The sequence below is a fragment of the Dermacentor variabilis genome, chromosome 5 (genome assembly GCF_050947875.1).
Source record: "Dermacentor variabilis isolate Ectoservices chromosome 5, ASM5094787v1, whole genome shotgun sequence".
Lineage (NCBI taxonomy): Eukaryota > Metazoa > Arthropoda > Arachnida > Ixodida > Ixodidae > Dermacentor > Dermacentor variabilis.
The window spans coordinates 116,732,928-116,750,258 of record NC_134572.1 but is presented as its reverse complement, the minus strand read 5'-3'; the positions used below and the strand labels follow the sequence as shown (position 1 = coordinate 116,750,258).

At 48.2% G+C, this 17,331-nt stretch overlaps 1 protein-coding gene across 4 annotated transcripts in view; it reads right to left on the bottom strand.

The window, feature by feature from the left end:
• LOC142583088 (uncharacterized) overlaps positions 1 to 17,331 on the bottom strand; it is a 249,566-nt gene that overhangs the window by 75,145 nt on the left and 157,090 nt on the right. For all 4 annotated transcript variants that reach the window (XM_075693382.1, XM_075693383.1, XM_075693385.1 and 1 more), the window contains exon 3: positions 834 to 935. In XM_075693382.1, coding sequence (XP_075549497.1) covers positions 834 to 935 — 102 coding nt within the window. The remainder of the gene's footprint in view (positions 1 to 833; positions 936 to 17,331) is intronic.

Here is a 17,331-nt window from a genome sequence, read left to right as displayed (position 1 = left end):
ACTCATTGAAGGTTACGTTTCAAAGCCAATTCGTAGCTTCAATACACGTTGCGTTGCATCTATGTTTGACATCGACCACGCCGTCATACGCCGGCCTTCACCGTCGCACTAAAACTGTTGCAGAATGTCCCTTAACAGCTTCGCTGTAAAACGCCGACTCCACCGAAGTGCCGCAGAGTGCAGTCAGTTTCTATCAAGCGCACTTTAAGGTCACGCCGCACCACGCGTGCCCATCAGTTGTCCTGGAATGCCAACGACGAAACCGTGAGAACAATCGGGCCACTCCACGGTATTGCCGGGGCAATTGAAGCCCGGCGTTCGCGTGCGCGCCGCGTTGTGCCGCCCCTTGTGGCTTTTTGATCATGTGTACATACTTCCTGCCACATCCCCTGCCCCCGAAATGGAAAAGCCATTAACGCGTCACGAAAGTGCGGCATTGAACTGCACCTCTTCGGCGATTGGAGGCTTTTTTCTTCCCACCAAAGCAAGCTTCAAAACGAGCGACCTTCGAGTCCATGCGTGCGTGACATTGTGGCCGTTCTTATCTGCCCACTCTATGTAGTCTGCTCGTCAGGCCGCGAAGCTTGACGTAAAAAGTGGCGTTTCCCTACGTTATCCACAGACGCACTTTCCCACAGCTTTTTTTTCTTTTCTCCTTGTTTGACTTCTTTATTTTGTACACTCTGTGGCAAGGAGCGAGTCTGCAGTGACGCCGTGGGCGAGGAATTAGACGGCATGTACAGAAACAAGGAAAACATAAACAGCGAAAAGTGTGTGGGTCCAGCGATAGCGCGCAAATGCTCACGTAGATGCAGCGAAGCACAGACACTCACTTTCGTCAGAACCGTCGGGACAGTCCTCCCAGCCATCTCGCACGCGCCGCTCCGGAATGCAGAAGTAGTTGCTCAGACACCGAAACTCTCCCCGGTGGCAAGCTGTGGGTGGAAAAGAAGAGAACATGATGAGTTTCGATATGATACGCATACGTAATAAGGCAACCACACACACACACACACAAAAAAAAAAGAATCAGCCGAACAGATGAAAGGAGGAATTCCGCGCGAACTTCTGCTTTCCTAGCAGACGAAGAGCAAGAACGCGCCTCAGGCGTCCTGATGCAACAAATGACACTTACGGATTACAACAACCATCCAATGCGCCGCCGTAACCGCCTTCTCAAAAATCTGTGCACTCCGAAAAGCCCAAAAACCGCCCGACCCAATTTTATTTGCTCGATGAAGAAAAGAAAAAGCGACGGGAGAAGATTGTTTTACGAAGCGCCGTGGGTTAAACGGCGAGTTCCTGGCCAAAGAGTTCGCTTTAGAAGTGCAAACGCCGGCTTGCAGTAAAGTGTTTTAAACGACCGAAAGCAAGCGACAAGAAGGCACCGCTAGCGTAGGCGCAGTTTCGAAAGCTTGTTCAGGCGCCTCAGCCGAATACGCCGAACACTTGGCCCCCATTCGAGCCTATCAATAACTACAGCGCATTCCACTGCACACTCCGGCCTCAGCTATAGCGGCGTTTGCTCTCGCAGGGTTTGTTGCGTTGACGAGGCTCCCTCCATCCGCCCACCCCCCTTACGTGGGTCGCCGCAAGGCACAAACATTTGCAGCCCGTGCCGCGAACAGGGTTACGTGTGCAAAGTAAATTTGATCACGTGCTAGTCTTCCCCCCCCCCCCCCTTCCTGAGAAGAGCGAAAAGAGCTATCGCTCTCTTCCCAGCGTGACGAAAGGAGCAATTAAAGAAAACCCGCTCGTGAGCACGCCCTCATGGGAGAAACGCCATTTGCTGCTGCGCTCCGCGGTGGCAAGGCTCTGTATTTTCTATTCTAGTTTTCGGAGCCGAGCCACGTTTATCCAGCTGTCAGGCACAGCGAATACTTCTTGCAGTGCTGCCCGCTGTGTACCCGCATGTTCTCGCGATTGTGCGTACACGCCGAGATCATACGTAGTGTACACCGGCGCCGTGAAAATAGCCTCGAGAAGCGGGTCGTTGCACCGCTGCCGTGCAGTCCGCCTTTTCTTGGCCTCGGGCCAGCACGATGTTCCCGAAAAGCGATCTCATTTGTGGGGGACTCCTCCGCACCACTTATCCCCTTTACGCGCTGGAACGCTTTCGTCGCGCTGTAGCCAGCCTTCTACGCGCTCGCCAAGCTGCAACCTTGCTTCGCTCAATGCTTTTACGGACGCTGCGCAGGCGATGAGAGAGTGCCGCGAAAGTTAAGCCACTCACGGGCGCATGCAAGTACGACGGCGTACCGAACGGCCGATCTGGCTGTCGGCACTTTTTTTCGCCTCGTCGTCTATATAGTTCACGTCGGCTGGTTTTGCCTCTGGCAAAGCCGGCGTAATATTCGGTTGCGTTGCTCGTGCATAATTCGACCGTGTAGTTCTCGCGAACAGCAGGCAGACGGAGGAAGAACCCGTAATAGCATTGCGTTCGACGACGCGAAACTGCAGTCTCCCTTCAAGAGGACGTGCTGATGCGAAACTACGGTCAGCATAAACTATGCCCCGAGCACTGAAACAAGAGCAAAAGCTATTTCGCGAGCATAAATGAGCTTTGCAGGTAAGCTGCAACTCTACGTGGGATGAGAGAAAGAGGCTCTGGTAATGAAACACCGTGGAAGTTGGCTTGGCGGCCGCCCGTCTACACGTGCACATAGCTTGCTACTGCAGATTAATGTGACTATAAATAAAATGCTACGCGCACTACTGTTAAGCTCAGCACGTGTTGTACGGAAGGCTTCGATTCGGCTCCCGCCTGCGGCAAGTTTCCTTTTCGTCCACTTTCATTTTCCCTGCTCCTTCTTACTTCCACGTTTCAATTAAAACGCAACAATTTATTTCTCCCTCCCTCGGGTCCCTTTCTGTTTTCTTTGGCTTAGTTTTCGCTTATTCTGCGAATACGGTTGCACCTAAAAAAAAATGACCCCTCAGATCCCTTTATCATTTTGGCTCACGCGGCACAAACGACATACGACAGCAAGTAACAAATGCGAAGCAAGCCCACACCTAACGTACAAAATTAAAATGCATCGTTAAGACCAACCAGTTCCAGGTGATAAGCAATGCACATGCTGATATGCGGATGTCGTACGTATTAATTTTACGATGTAAAAAATTACGTTTTGAAACACTCTGCTCAAGTGCTGGGGGCGGCAACAAGGAAATTAATCAAGAACTGTACATTTCCGAGAATTTTCCTTCCTTCTCGGGGACACTGGGCGCTGGATCGCACAGAAGTGGGTCAGCACCTCATATATAATAAATATACAAAGCCAGAAACACTCTACCAATCCGCAGTTTCCATTGCACATAAATTTGACCAGTGGAATCAGTTCACATCGATAATAAAGTTTCGCCGGCCAAATGATAAGAGGGGGAGGGGGGGGCAACAGTTCTGCGCGCATTTTTATCATCTTCTTGAGAAATTGCGCCGGCGAACATGTTCTCGTTTCTCGAAGCAAAAGATTTCCCAGTGGCGGCTTTCACCTACGTACAGCGGTGCAGCGGAAGGAAGATTACGAAGCGCTGAATGACACGAAGCGTTAAATTAGGGCGTTTAAGCCTGAGCTCACTTCTTTCCTTTTCGTAGCTTCAAGAACGCCCTATTTAATGGCAGCTATTCCAACTGCCAGAGCAAGGTGGATGGTGAAGTACGTATAGCGGCTGAAATCGAGTGCTGATGACGTCGTTTAGGCTTTGGCGAATACAAATTTCTGAGTGGAAAGAAAGCGAGGGTCAATACTAGTTTCGTTATTCGAATACTTCTCAGAGTAATAGGGGAGCGTGCAACAATACCGGCATGGTGGCGGTAACTAAACTGCGCGGCTTTCTCGATTTCTGCACGACACACAATATGCTTAGTGTCTCAATTGGCATGCTTCGGATGATGGCAGTAAATTGGGATATGGAGCGATAGTTGTTGAAGGCGGTTGTTGATGTGTGCATCTATACCATGACTAATAGCGATGAAGTATGGGGTACTTCTCATTTTCCGTACTCGTTTCATACTGGGTGACCTTGTTTTTAAACATCACACTGTGCGCAGACACCTCTCTTATTTGCATTTCGTGCACGCATTGCGTTCTACCCGTTTGCATGTCGGTGAATAGAGTTTTTCTTAAGCTTTTCTTTTTTTTATTCTGTTCTCAGTACGTCGGCTGGTTTCGGGAACATTTTATTATGTTGCAACCACTTTTCCTTTCGTTTCTCGCGTTTGTTATTTCAGGACGGCGGGCCCATTGAGTGGCTAAACATACCACCTTGCGCAGATAATAACTAAATATCTAATGGCTTTTGCGAAGTCAGCTTTTTTTGTGCAACTAGCTTGACGAACTAGTTAATTTACCTTAGCTTACCGCTACAAGTTGCACGTTGCTCAGACCATAGTAACATACGTGACAGTGAGTTACCAAAGTTGTAATAATAGGTACCTAGATTTTTTCAAAGAGTCTAGCACTAAACATTTGCTTCTCACGCATGCAAAAAAACTACACAAAATGCAAAATATAGTGCTTGCAGATTACTTTGTCTCGATAAAGTGATTTTCATCACGTTGCACGCATCACATTGTGTCTCCCCACAACCCCGTACGACAACTTACAAGAGCGTACACTACGTTGTATGCTAAGTAGGTTCGTTATGTTGTGATTACGCAGTTAAGCTGGCATAATGAACGTGTATTGCTTAACAGTTTAGATCCCTGCAATACGTTACGACAAATTGCCTTACTTTGCCACCTAATCGACCTGCACCCACCAGATTTTTCATCTAAATCAGGGTTGTGGCCATTTAAATCGCAAATCGCAAGCAACGCATTCCCCTACCCCACGCTTTCGTTCTTATTTTTATTTTATTTTATTTTTCGCTATACTGTCGCATAACATATTATTAGACTATGCACTAGTGAACCGGACCCTACATTTTGCTGTGCTGCTTGCGCAAACACATTGCGTGGTGATATATCTATCATTCTTAAGCAAGCATCTTAGAGCTTTTCTACAGTACCCCATAAGTTTAAATATAAAGTGAAGCTAAGGGCCTATACGCGTCCGCTGCGGTGTGCAGTTTGACAGTGGTCATTTAACCTCACCAGTCACTTCTACAGAAACTCCTGGACAAATTTACACGAACGCACATCGACGTCGATGATGCCGGTTAAGCTGGTCGATAAAGAAGCCCGCTAACAGCGCTGACGGCATTGCATACATGTTGTTACCGCCGTTACAGCAACGCGCAGACACACCCTGTCGAGTTGTTACGTGTCGCATTCCGAGCGATGCCAACGCGTGCCTTATGTAGGGCGCGCCGCGTGGCCACCCGTCGAGATTAAATAAGGTTTGATCGAGAAACGCGGCAGCGCGGAGAACAAGAAAGAAAGAGAGAGAAGAACGAGAGACACGCCCAAGCACGGAACGCTTCTTATCTCGGACTGTTTTCATCCAGTTTACCACGCGAATAAGCCAGCAGTCGCCGTCCCAGAAATACACTTAATCAGGCACTGCAAAGGAATGCCGCTTTCGAATCACCGCACGCCTCTCGTCTGCGCTCTCTGCAGCAGCTGCCAGCCTTTCTTTCTTTTTTCATATCTCCTTGCCCTTCTTTCTCTCTATCTGCCCCACGAGCAGCAAAAGCAAAAAGCAGTCCAGAAGCAGTTACGGCATTAACTCCTGCGCAGAGAAGTAATTGCGACGCTCGGCCGCACAGCCGTGCACGAGTTTTCCAGCCGCGACGCGCGCACTTCAAGAGCGTCGGAGATTTCTCCGCAAGACTCGGGAAAACAAGAGAGCGAACGGCGGGTATACGCACGTGCTCGAGCTTGGTACGGCAGCTCCCACGCCCCAGTTCCGCCCATGGCTTCCGCGCACTTCGTGCAGCGAGCACTTTTTTTTTACGTGCGCGAGCTGTAATCACGGCGGCGACAAAACGATCTCCTCCCCATACGGCGACTTGACTTACGGCTCTTGTTTCAGACTTTCCTGCTAGCCGGCCAACGCCTCGCTTGCGGCACGGTGATTCCGAACCGGCTCTCAAACCGGAGAAGCCTGGCAAAGTGGGAGCCATGTATTTCAGATGGCCGTTCACTGCCATGGTTGTCACCATTTTCATCAGCTCAATCAATTAGGCTGATAATTAAGCCGGCCGAGGAACAAAGGCATTCCCCCCATAGACTGATCTCGAGCAGTCACCAATGTACTTTAACCACTAATTTTCTAATCTCATCCCACCGTCTAATCTCCTGCCTTCCTTGACACGATTACCCTTTCTCGAATGCCTTCTTTTACTCCTGAACTCATGGTCATCTTTCGAACACGCATTGCATCGGCAAGTTTGCTTTTCGGTATTATCCGTCAAACTGCGTAATTGTTACCGCAGCATCCTTGATAAGGCGCGAAATTTGCAACGACAACGAGCGGGCAACCACCTAATAGACGTCGCCCTGGCAGTGGTTTCGACGCATTGTACCATATATAGTGGCTCGGCCGTAAGATTGATTTCCGCCCCAGCCGCTTCGGCCAATCACAGCAGACGGTCACAATTTGTGCCGTCATCCTGTCACATATTGCTCGCTTTTTTCTTTCCTTTTTGAGTATACAGGTGACTCGTCTTTAATCGGCGACAGTTTAAGCATGGTATTTGGGTTTCTATATCTGAAGATTCTGCAAGTGTGGGCTCCGTGCATTGTTTTCGAAAAGTACTTCAGACATTTAGTTTAAACACTGCTGTTGCAACTTGTATGTCCTTATGTTTCTGCGTGGAACACGCCCTTATCGGGATGCTTCCTTGATGACTACGCCTATTTTCCTCTAAAAAGGCTGAATCACCGTGCGTTGGGTTCGTGCGTTGTTCTTCAGTTCGCCAAGTTTTACCCTAAAACCAATTACTCTGTTCAAAAACCGTAAAATGGTTTCTGTGCAGGTGCATTGCTCTCTTTTCGGTTCAAGATGAATGTGCCCGAAAGCGAGTCGGTCTATACACACTGGAGCACAACTGCTGCCCGGGACGCAGGCCCACAAGTTCAGAAGTAAAACTATACGCCCTGTTCAACTCATTAAGCGCAGGCCTAAGCCAGAGGAATGTGCTGTTAAAAAGCGTTTTCGCACGCTCAGACAAGCTCAGCATTTTCCTTGACATATACTAGTCATTTTTGAAAGAATGGCTACTCTCAGGTCAGCAGGCTTGTAAATTGTATTCGTGTGTTTCGTTCGTTTGCTTGTTTCGCTTTGGTTTCTTTGTGACCCACTTCTTGTAAATACGCAGCACTCAGGCCTATGTCAGTTGTGTACATAAATACAGGCAGTTGAGCAAAAAAGATGCTTCGCTGTCACCTCAACGCTGTAACTACGCCCTTTTCATGTGCAGAAAGCACTTGGACTCATGTCGTGCCCCCGCACACAGAGATTTGCTCTTAAGGCCCTGCGGGATTTTCTCGTGAATGTTGGGCTGGTGAGTTCTCTGTGAAGAATAATGTATGCGTTCTTTACAATATAAGCAATTTTTCTCGAGCTTTTTTTTTCTGACTTTCTTATGCAACAGCAATTACATTCTGACATCGTGGACATATGGCTTGCCCGCCTCAGAGCGAACGGGTAGCCGTTTCTAACCCGCATGCCCCCTTGTCGGGAAGCGAACGGTGTTGTAGACTTTGGCTACGCTTCAGTAATATCAGCAGCAAAGTTTGGGCGTTATCTCAGAGGTCTTCTCTAGACTGATTCCCGACATCCAGGGCTGAAGACCTAAACCTATGGTCACACAAAGGGCGCTCACGAGGTCACGGTAACGAAATGGTGGCGCCATGCGCCATCGCTACGGCAAAACATGGCAAAACAAGCCACGTGGTCACAGATGGAGGTGACGCCACCGTTCCATTGCAGAGAAATCGTCACCTTTCGAACCGTGTCGCTGTCTGCGACACGCACTTGGCATCGCCTTGCATTGGCGTTGCTGCAGGTGGCAAAAACCATGCAGCATATATGTTCTACCCTCTCGTGCATCAACGCTCGGACGCGTCGAATTGGTTTCGCGCCAGAAGCGGATTTTCTGGAGGACTCCCGCAGACTTCCGTTTCACGGAAACTACATCATCTACCGACATGGCTCAACACAGGAAAAAGCCCAGACGTATACCGAGTTGGCGTACGCTGATGCGCGGGGTCACCGGCTCTGTTCTCTATTGAAACACGCAAAGAAACAATGAACGTATACCACAAGCAACAAATACACGCGGTCAAGCATTTTGATTAAGCGCGTAATTCCTTAATAAACCGGATTGTTGACTGCTTCCACTCTTTCCCCGTTTCCGTATACTCGGACCTTACCCATCACGTGAGAGAAAAAGGCGATGCTATCTCTTTTCGATGGATACCAGGCCATTAAGGTATCATTGGAAATGATGACGCAGGTAGGGCAGTTCGGACGTCAAACCAAGATGACCACTGCGTCCCCATTCATCTCTCAAGGACAGACGCTGCGAGATAGCTTCGCCTTCTAACTCGCACATTCTCGTTAGCCGATTGGAATACCGCACAGGCAAGGTGCAACGGACCGCACAGACCCTTCGCTGCAACTCGGACCTCCGGCCGGAATGCGTCGACCCGAAGCGTCGCTTCTGTGTCGGTTGCGGTTGGGCGTTGCCGACACGAAAGCGTATTCAGCGCTAATTGGAATGGCTGACAGTCCTGCGTGTGATGTCTGTGGCTGCGAGGACAACATTTCACCACCTATTGTGCCACTGTACTCAGTTTGAAGCACGAAGACAATCTATGTCCAACGCATTCAGGAAACTAGATTATTGCCTTTTGATTGAGCCGATAATATCATAACGCTGTCCCTACAGATCATCCGTTCGGAAGGCAGTTCAGAAGGCAGGCACATTTGTGCTTTCTGAGAACATCTGGCTTGTGCGAGAGCCTTTTACTCTGTAGTGCTGTCCGTGCACATCTTTCTAACCCCTTTATCTCTCTCCCTTCCTTCTATTCCTCTTCTCCCTTCCCCAGCGTAGGGTTGCCGGTCTGACCATTCCAGGCTTGCGTCATGGGGAGTTATGTCGCTAGCCTTTCGTATATAAAAGAACCAACGTGGCAATTGATTTCATTGTTGCTGTAGTTCCACTGTGGGTAGGCAGCGTATAGTTAGGACTCCCAAGGAGCAGCGTGAATACGATGAGCGGCAAAGGGAAAGAAAACGGCAACATGGCCAGCGGTGGCATGCTGCCGCTGGTCGAATTGCCATGGAATTCCAGCACAGGGGAAGCCCACCCATCCACATTCTCCTGTGACTGAATAATTTGCCGAAAGAGGAATTGCGGAATAAAGCTTTGCACATACCCCTCAGCAGTTGTAGTGGTGGTTTTCAACAGCTTCGCTGGACATACGCTTTCGCACGGCCGGGATGGTGAGTCACATTTTTGTAAATATGCGCCGATGTACATTCTTCGTGATAACTTGTGCTTGTGAATTGTTCCTATATTGTTTTCTTATTTTATTAACTTTAGTATTTTTCATGTTTGGTTTCGTGGCTATGATCTTCGGACAGTAGCCTTTGCAGTGGCGGAATCTAGCATCATAGCTAATAAAGATCATCACAACTGGCACAGGTCCACGCACGCATAGAGAGGCAGACAGGTTATCTAGACTTTGTCCAGTTTACCAGCCTACATGTGGCAAGGGGTAGGTGGAAGTGAAAGAGAAAGAAAGAAGAATTGATATTGTCAGGGAGCAGTATTGACCACGCGCACTGCACAAGGCGCAGCGCAGCGTATGTTCAGCGGGTCTAGGCAGAAAGATAGGATGCATGGAGGCAAAGCCTCCGCCCTGGACGTCTGTTAGCTATCGCTTGGAATTTCTCGGAGATGTTATTCGGACCGCAACTCCATTACTGAAATGGGCCTGGTACGTTTATAGTTAAAATAAAGATCTGCGAGGTGAGGCTAGACTCATCAACGGAAAGGTCCCCTACCTTTCAGCCATAACAGTAGAATACAACTAACCAGCCTGGCGCTTACCTGTAGAGAGAAAGAGAGATAAAGAGAAACAAGAAAAGGCAGGGGGGTCAACAAGGCGGACATCTGATTGGCTACTCTTCACAGGGAAAGGAGTATGAGGATTTGAAAGTGAGAAGGAGGAAAGCAAAGGGAGAGAGAGAGACTTCACAGGCGCAGTACAGTAGAGTCCCAGGGTGTCATGAGATAGAGTCATTCACGGGGTTGAACGTTTCAAAGCACAATTGCCGCTATCTGAGAGAAGCCGTAGTGCAGGGCTCTGGATTCATTGTGACCGTACAAGGCTCTCAACGAGAACGTATAAAATAACTACACGAGCGTTTTCTGCATTTCGCCGACACCGAATTGCAGCCGCCACGGTCGGGAATTGAGCTCGCGACCTCGAGCTCGGCAGCACGGCGGGAAGGACGTCGTAAGTGTGTGTTGTGGTCCGTTGCTATTAGGAAAGTCCTTGAAATGCACGTAACTTTCTGGGGTAGTGATTGGTGAAGACATTCCCCAGTACTGCCCCGTTGGAGCCTCTGAATTCAGGTGGACGAATGTTCACTAATAAACACGAGTTCAATATAATATAAGAGAACGGAACAAATCGAAGAACATAAAATCTAGAGGTTTACAATTCTCATTTACTCGTAGGCTTGCCTGTATGTAATTTACTGACAGTAAGTTCTCGGAACATGTCGCTTGCTCCAGTCGGTGTTCGATACAATAAACGTAAACGCGTGCAATACAGGCGCAAGCAAGCCTTTCAGTTTGTTGAATGTTGCGTGTGAGCACATATAAAGCAACGTTGCTTACAACAATAATAGTCATTTAGCTGTGTCAATTTTAATCTACAGGCATGTTTCAAACAAGCGCGTACGGGGAAACAAATCCAGATGCTATCAACGTGGCCTAATGCAAGCACAAGCTAGGCATCTCAACAATCATTCTCGTGTTTTCTTCCTCGTGTATAAGTGTTTCCTCCCTATAGATACACCTTCAATTAAAGTGTCATTACATACCTCATTTCCGGCTTCCGAGTCCTTATGTAAGACTTCGAGATGGTTCGCGAAAGCGTGTTTACGAGAATCCCTTTCTAAATTGTTTCGAGGCAAAGGCCAGCAGTTGATACCTTCGCAGCGCAAGGCTACGCGTAGCGACGAACGATTAGGATGCCCACAGGGTTCAGACCAATCGAATGAGCGGTGCATTCAAGTTACATCGTTAGTGATACCTAGAGGGACCGCCAGTTGTTTGAAGAGGTCTGGCTGTCCGGCGCTAGCCTTCTTCTGTATACTTCCGCCGGGTGGAACACATTAGGTCGCTCAGTGGTGGTGCGGGCACACTGCCTCCCGCCATGTTAGGTACGGTGCTCAACGCAAGGACGGCTATTATCAAGGTTACTATCCTTTCCGACATACCTAGTCGATATTGCTAATATATAAGTTCCTCCTTCGCACCAGGAACCTTTTCCGCTATTGTATCAAACCTGGTGACCTCAAGGAAGACGAAAGAAAATCCGATTAAACGACTCTCGCTATTCTCGTGAGACGTTCAGAAAATGACATTGCCCGAGGTCACGAGCAGTTGGCATTGATTTAATGACGCATTCCTCCATCACGAGTGTCGCCTCTGTGTGTCACAAACGTGACGTCGTCGAGAATCGGCATCGCCAGTCATACCCGGAACGCCCCGTTACAAGCTCGTCGATCAGTCGTGATGATGATGTACATGCAACGACCTATTGTAAATGGCGTAGGACACTCGCGAATGCTTAGCCCTTGTTAGGACCTTGAAGTTATTTCTGACTCCACGCCAGCTTTGCAGATGGTTATCATCGTAGAGTGCAGAAGTAGACAGCGCTGCAGCAAGAACTGCGGTGACTCTCGGAGTTGGACCGGTGTCTAACTGTCGCTGAGACGCAGCGGCAAACAGACCCTTGTTTAGTTGCGAACTGACCTGCACTTGGGGTCGCCAAGATGCGTTCGAACAGGTTAGGCTGAGATTTTGCTCTCACTATGCGTACAGTTAATTTTAATGGTTTATCCTAATACTAATATCTGGTTAACCTCCCTGCATTTCCTCTTTATCTCTCTCGCTCTCTTAATGGTTTATAATTTATGCCTTAATCTTATCGTATAATGTCAGTACCCTAAGATGATAAGACAATAAAAGAAATGTTAACTCCCGTTTCAGGATTCGGCGAAAATAATAAGTACACAAAAAAACGAACCAGAAGCAACCCTTCAGACGCAGGGACAGTAGTGCCCGACTGCCTTTGTTCAGCTCGGCTGATTACGATGAAGGCATTATTGAATATGCGATCAAATCAGTAAACAATACCTTAACTCCACGAAGAGTGCTTACACTCGACAGCGCATCGGCACGTATACAGAATATATGGATCACGAACAGAAGTGAAAAACGTAAGGAAGCAGGCAGCGTGCACATTACTGCGGCTGAGGTGGCCCGTCCATTCATCACTTTTAAGCGCATTAGCGAGAAGAATGCCATTACAGAGCTGGCGTTCGAGGGGGTCCTGCGGAGATAAGCGACCGACCCAATTCCACGGCGTTCAGCGTTTATCCTTCAACGACGCGCCGCGTGTACTCCCCACTTAGAGTCGATTTTCTATCCCCAGTCCTCCCGCCTGGAACATCCGTCATATCAGGCCCGTTTTCGTGGCTCATTCGCCAGCCAGGGCCTCGCTAGATAAAACAGAATGCGATTCGGGGTAAGGCGGGTGCACCTTGCCAGTCTGTAGGAGTCTGAATCTCGCAGGCCAAATCGCTGCTGGCCCACTGACTGGTCCACTTGTTTGTCGCAAGCCACAACGGATCGTTCTTCGCTATTCAAGATACTCGTGGGTATATAGTCCCGCTGTAGGCAAGAATCCACTGCGCACGCTGTGCCACTGCATGTTGTCAAGGCAACACATGTCCAGATTTGCTGGTGACATCTAATGAACAAAAAAAATGACCCTCCATATGCGCGCCTGCCCGATGTTTCTGGCCCGTTATCATAAGCCCAATGTCTCTCGTTGCGTTTGCTTTCTGCAATTCGTGTTGACGCGCCAATATTTAACTTTCTTTTAGAGGGAGATAGAGCAAATGATAAATGAAATGTAGGGAGGTTAACCAGGACTGAACCCGGTAGGCTACCCTACACTGAGGAAGGAGAAAATGGGACGGAAAGATTAAAAGAAGAAGAGAAAGTCCACTGGGGATATCATTCGGGCACTCAGTCCAGATCACAGACGCTGACTCAATCCGGTAGCCTTCAAATATCCCAGCAGCGCTTTTGTGGCCTTTTGTAGCTGCGATAAGCGAGGCCATGGTCCCAAGATCTTGTTCAAGGTGAACGGCTTTCTATCTAGCTGATTGAGAGCTGTGTAGGGTACAATCTTTTCTCCTTCCTCACTGATGTTAAACATGGAATGAGTGCTACCTTCTTTCTTGTGGGCGGCTGCTTGGTATAAGATCCATGAGCACCCGCTTGTATACTTACATTTCGTATGGACCTGATGGCGGCTACAACAAAAAGTGTGCTTATTCCAGTTGCGCTGCTTTACTAAGCTGAAAAGCCAACGAAAAAAAAGAACGTCCTCCGCCAAATGTGGAGAGAGAGAAAACATTTAAAGTGGAAAAGCATTCAAATAAACGCACCTTAACATCGTAAAGAATAAATGAGTGCAAAGAAAAAATAGTGAAGTTTAAGAGTGCACCCAAGCTTGACGACGATAACAGTTGGAAGGCAAGGTCAGTCCAAATGGTCGCAAACATTATAACGTTGCGCTGCTGGGCTTGAGATGGCGTTTTGATCCCGTCCGTGGCGGCCGCTTTTAGATGGGGGCGAAATGCAAAAACACTCGCGTACTTAGATTTCGGTGCGCTTTAAAGAACCTCAGGTAGTCAAAATTAATCCGGAAGCCCCATTACGGCGTGCCTCACAATCAGATCGTGGTTTTCTCACCTAAAATTTTAAAAAATTATTTTATTTAATTATTGGGCGCAATTTTTTTTATGCCGCAATATGATTTCATTAGAACTTCCTTCAGTGCAGCTACCTCAAAGGTGTGGGCCATCAAAATCTGGTTCATGTTTACCACACAGGGCGCGAATAGACCGCGCTTCTCCAACGAGTATTTTTCTTGCCATGGAATATGATGCCCACTGTCTTGCATCATCGCCTTTTACGAATAAGCAAAGAAAATTATTTTAATGGTAACTTCTACGCCGGCAGCCCTAGGTCGTTCTCTCTTTCGTAGCACATCAAGATTTTTAAAATATTATTTTATTTTTATTTATGGTTCTTTTTTGCGCTTGCGAGTTATGTTGGCTGGTGGTAGCCAGACATGCTGCTAACAATAGGGGCTTAGATTGATTTATTATAGCAGCGTTACGGAATCATGGCAGCGATGCGTCAAAGTAGTCGCCCTCAGGCTATTCTGGCACATTGCAGCCATGCTGTCATAACGACGCCGAGGTTAAAGAACACTGGATATTCGACATCCTGACCACGGACCTGGCATAGTGCTTCGTATCAAGGGCGGAAAGCTGGTGCGACACATTCGCCAAGAAAACAGCGCGCTCAAAGGGCACAGGCGTGCACACACACACATACACACACACACACACACCCTCGAAGCTAATCACAAAGTCTTAATGCAACGATGCTGCATTAAGAAAGGCCACGGGCTTGGCAGCGCACAAGGCACGGAGGGCACTTGCCCACCGGCCAAGGAGCATACCGCAGAGCGAGGCATGAGGCTTAGGTCAGGCACGTAGGTAACACTGCGATAGATGTAGCGCCTGAAAACACAAATAGCACAATGCAGGCCCCACTTTTTGCCAACACGACGAGCGCATATGTAGCGGACGGCACTTCAGTTGACGGCAGCAGCAGGAGGTACGCCGTGCTCCGTATTTCGGATCCAGCCGTGAAATACTTGCCCGCGGGGGTGATCGAGTACCGAGAGCAACGCGGAGGACACGATTCGCAGTTTCGTACAAAATGAAAAAGAAACGGCAAGGAAACGAGCGCGCGTGTGTGTTCACTGATGTGCGGGGAAAGAGAAGCGGAACGGTGTGCTAACAGGATAATGGAGGGGGATGATCGGGCGAGCGATGTTAAACTGCAGTCGAAAGTGCAGTGAACGCTAACTCATCACTACTGGAATAGTAAGCAGAGTGAGATGACGTCATAGGGGGGCTGGAGGGGAGGGCGATGTCGAAGCAGCGATACAGGGCTCCGTTTCGGTTTCGTTCGGCCCTGAATAGCTCGCGTGCGCTGTTGGCAAGGCGCCGCGTCAGTCCACATCGCCAGTTCTCACGACGCAGCCATTCGGGCGTACTGTGCGCGGACGCCATCGACGGCACGCAGGGGCATCCGTAAGCAGCGCGGCTGCAGGCCAGCACAGGACAGCGAGCCAGCAGTGAGCTATCCAGGCCAAGGACAACAGCCGGCGAGCCAGCGGGGCCAGTCTCCCGCGTATTGCGCACTGAACGGTCTCCGATGCAGACTGGTTTGCTACGCTGCCGGCGACAACGGGGCCCCCAGGAGCCTCACATCGCCGGCCATGCGATTTTTCTTCACTCTCTCAAAATTCCTGAATTTTTTTTTTTTTTTGACGAACGGAAGGAGAAACGATCCCTTTCTTTCCGTTATCTCTCCCTCTCTGTCTCGAGAATCTTTTTTTTTAATTGTTATGAACGTCACTTACAATAAAATAAGCATGGCGTCGTTCCACAGGAACGCATTTTCAAGGATCTACGGCGTTGTCAACTCCAATCTGAAGACCGCGCGACACACCCAACTTTCCTATCCGTCGGCTCAAGAATTCGCAAAATGCCGTCGAAGCTTACAGCAGGTGATGGCATCGCTCTTTGGCGCGTTTCTTGGCTCACGCTTTATCGTGCAGCGCAGTTAAGGAGTCGCATGCTGACGTCACTGGCAAGTAGAAACGCGTTCACCGTCCTTGGACGTCACTGCCTCAAGGGCGGGACTGTAGTGTCGGTTTTCAGGGATTCAGTATCTACGAATAACATTGTCGCGCGTATTTCGCACCTGTAGTGTACCATTATTTAATTAATGCATCTATTTATTTATTATCTGAATGAATATATTGTATTGTCACATGATACCTGACAGACGCTACATCAGGATACAATAACATTCAAAAGACACCCACAATGACTAGAATTTGTATCGCCTAGACGCTTGAATCAAAGTGTTAAGAGACTGGTACAATGTGCAGATAAGCACAGAGCTGAAGAGCAACGTACAAGACATTGAAAGATGTGCTTGAAATATAAGTGCCCTAGCTTACGTTCTTGGTAACAAAGATATTCACAAGGCAATTTTCAAATGAAACGTAACTTACGTTCCTTCAAGAAACGAAATTAACGCCGGAGGCGAGTTCTGGTTGAACGGGTGACAGCAGTGGCTGGCATAAGGAGAACAGCAAACTGGTCCAAGTTGGTCTCTATTCATGCTATAAAGGCAGCGCGAATACCTACAACACGGCGAAAGAAAGGAACACAATGACTGGGCTCGATGTGAGCGATAAAGTCACTGCGGAGTTTCGGAGGCGCCACCTTCTGCGGACAGCGTTTACCACTTATAATTGTTTCACTCACAGTATAGGAGGCTGAGTGCACTGCTTGCACTTCTAAAACTTGTGTGACCAGTTGATGACAATAGGCCTGCCTTGTCTCCCTGTACCTGCACTGGACTTTCAATAAAGTTGTTCTCCCTATTCTGAGGAAGGAGAGCTATCAGTACTCTGCAGGTAAGGTGGAAAATATGCCTCTGCCTGTAACCGCGCGGGCAAAAGGGTAGGCTCGGAAAGAAAAACTTACAGGGTCTCTTAAGATCTCTCTTAAGAGGTGAACGGCGAAAGCCTACTCTTCCTCCTCTTATCATTCGCCTCTTCTCTTTCTCTTCTTTCTTTTAGTCATTACTGCTCACTACTAAGTATCTTTAGTCGTTTGTAATCAGTTGTGGTCATTACAAGCTGTCGCTAGGCACGTTGGCCATATCATAGTCATTAGTAGTCATAACAAGTAATTTCCGTCATTATTAGTCGTTACTGGTCGTTACTAAGCATCTTTAGTCATTTCTAATGAATTGTAGTGGCTACAAGTTGTCGTTAGACATATTGGTCATTTCGTAGTCATTACTAGTCATTACAAGTCATTTTCAGTCACTATTGGTCATTACTGGTCACTACTAAGCATTTTTAGTCATTTGTAATCAATTGTGATCATTACAAGCCGTCGTTATACATGTTGGTAATATCGTAGTCATCAGTAGTCATTACAAGTCATTTCAGTCATTATAAGT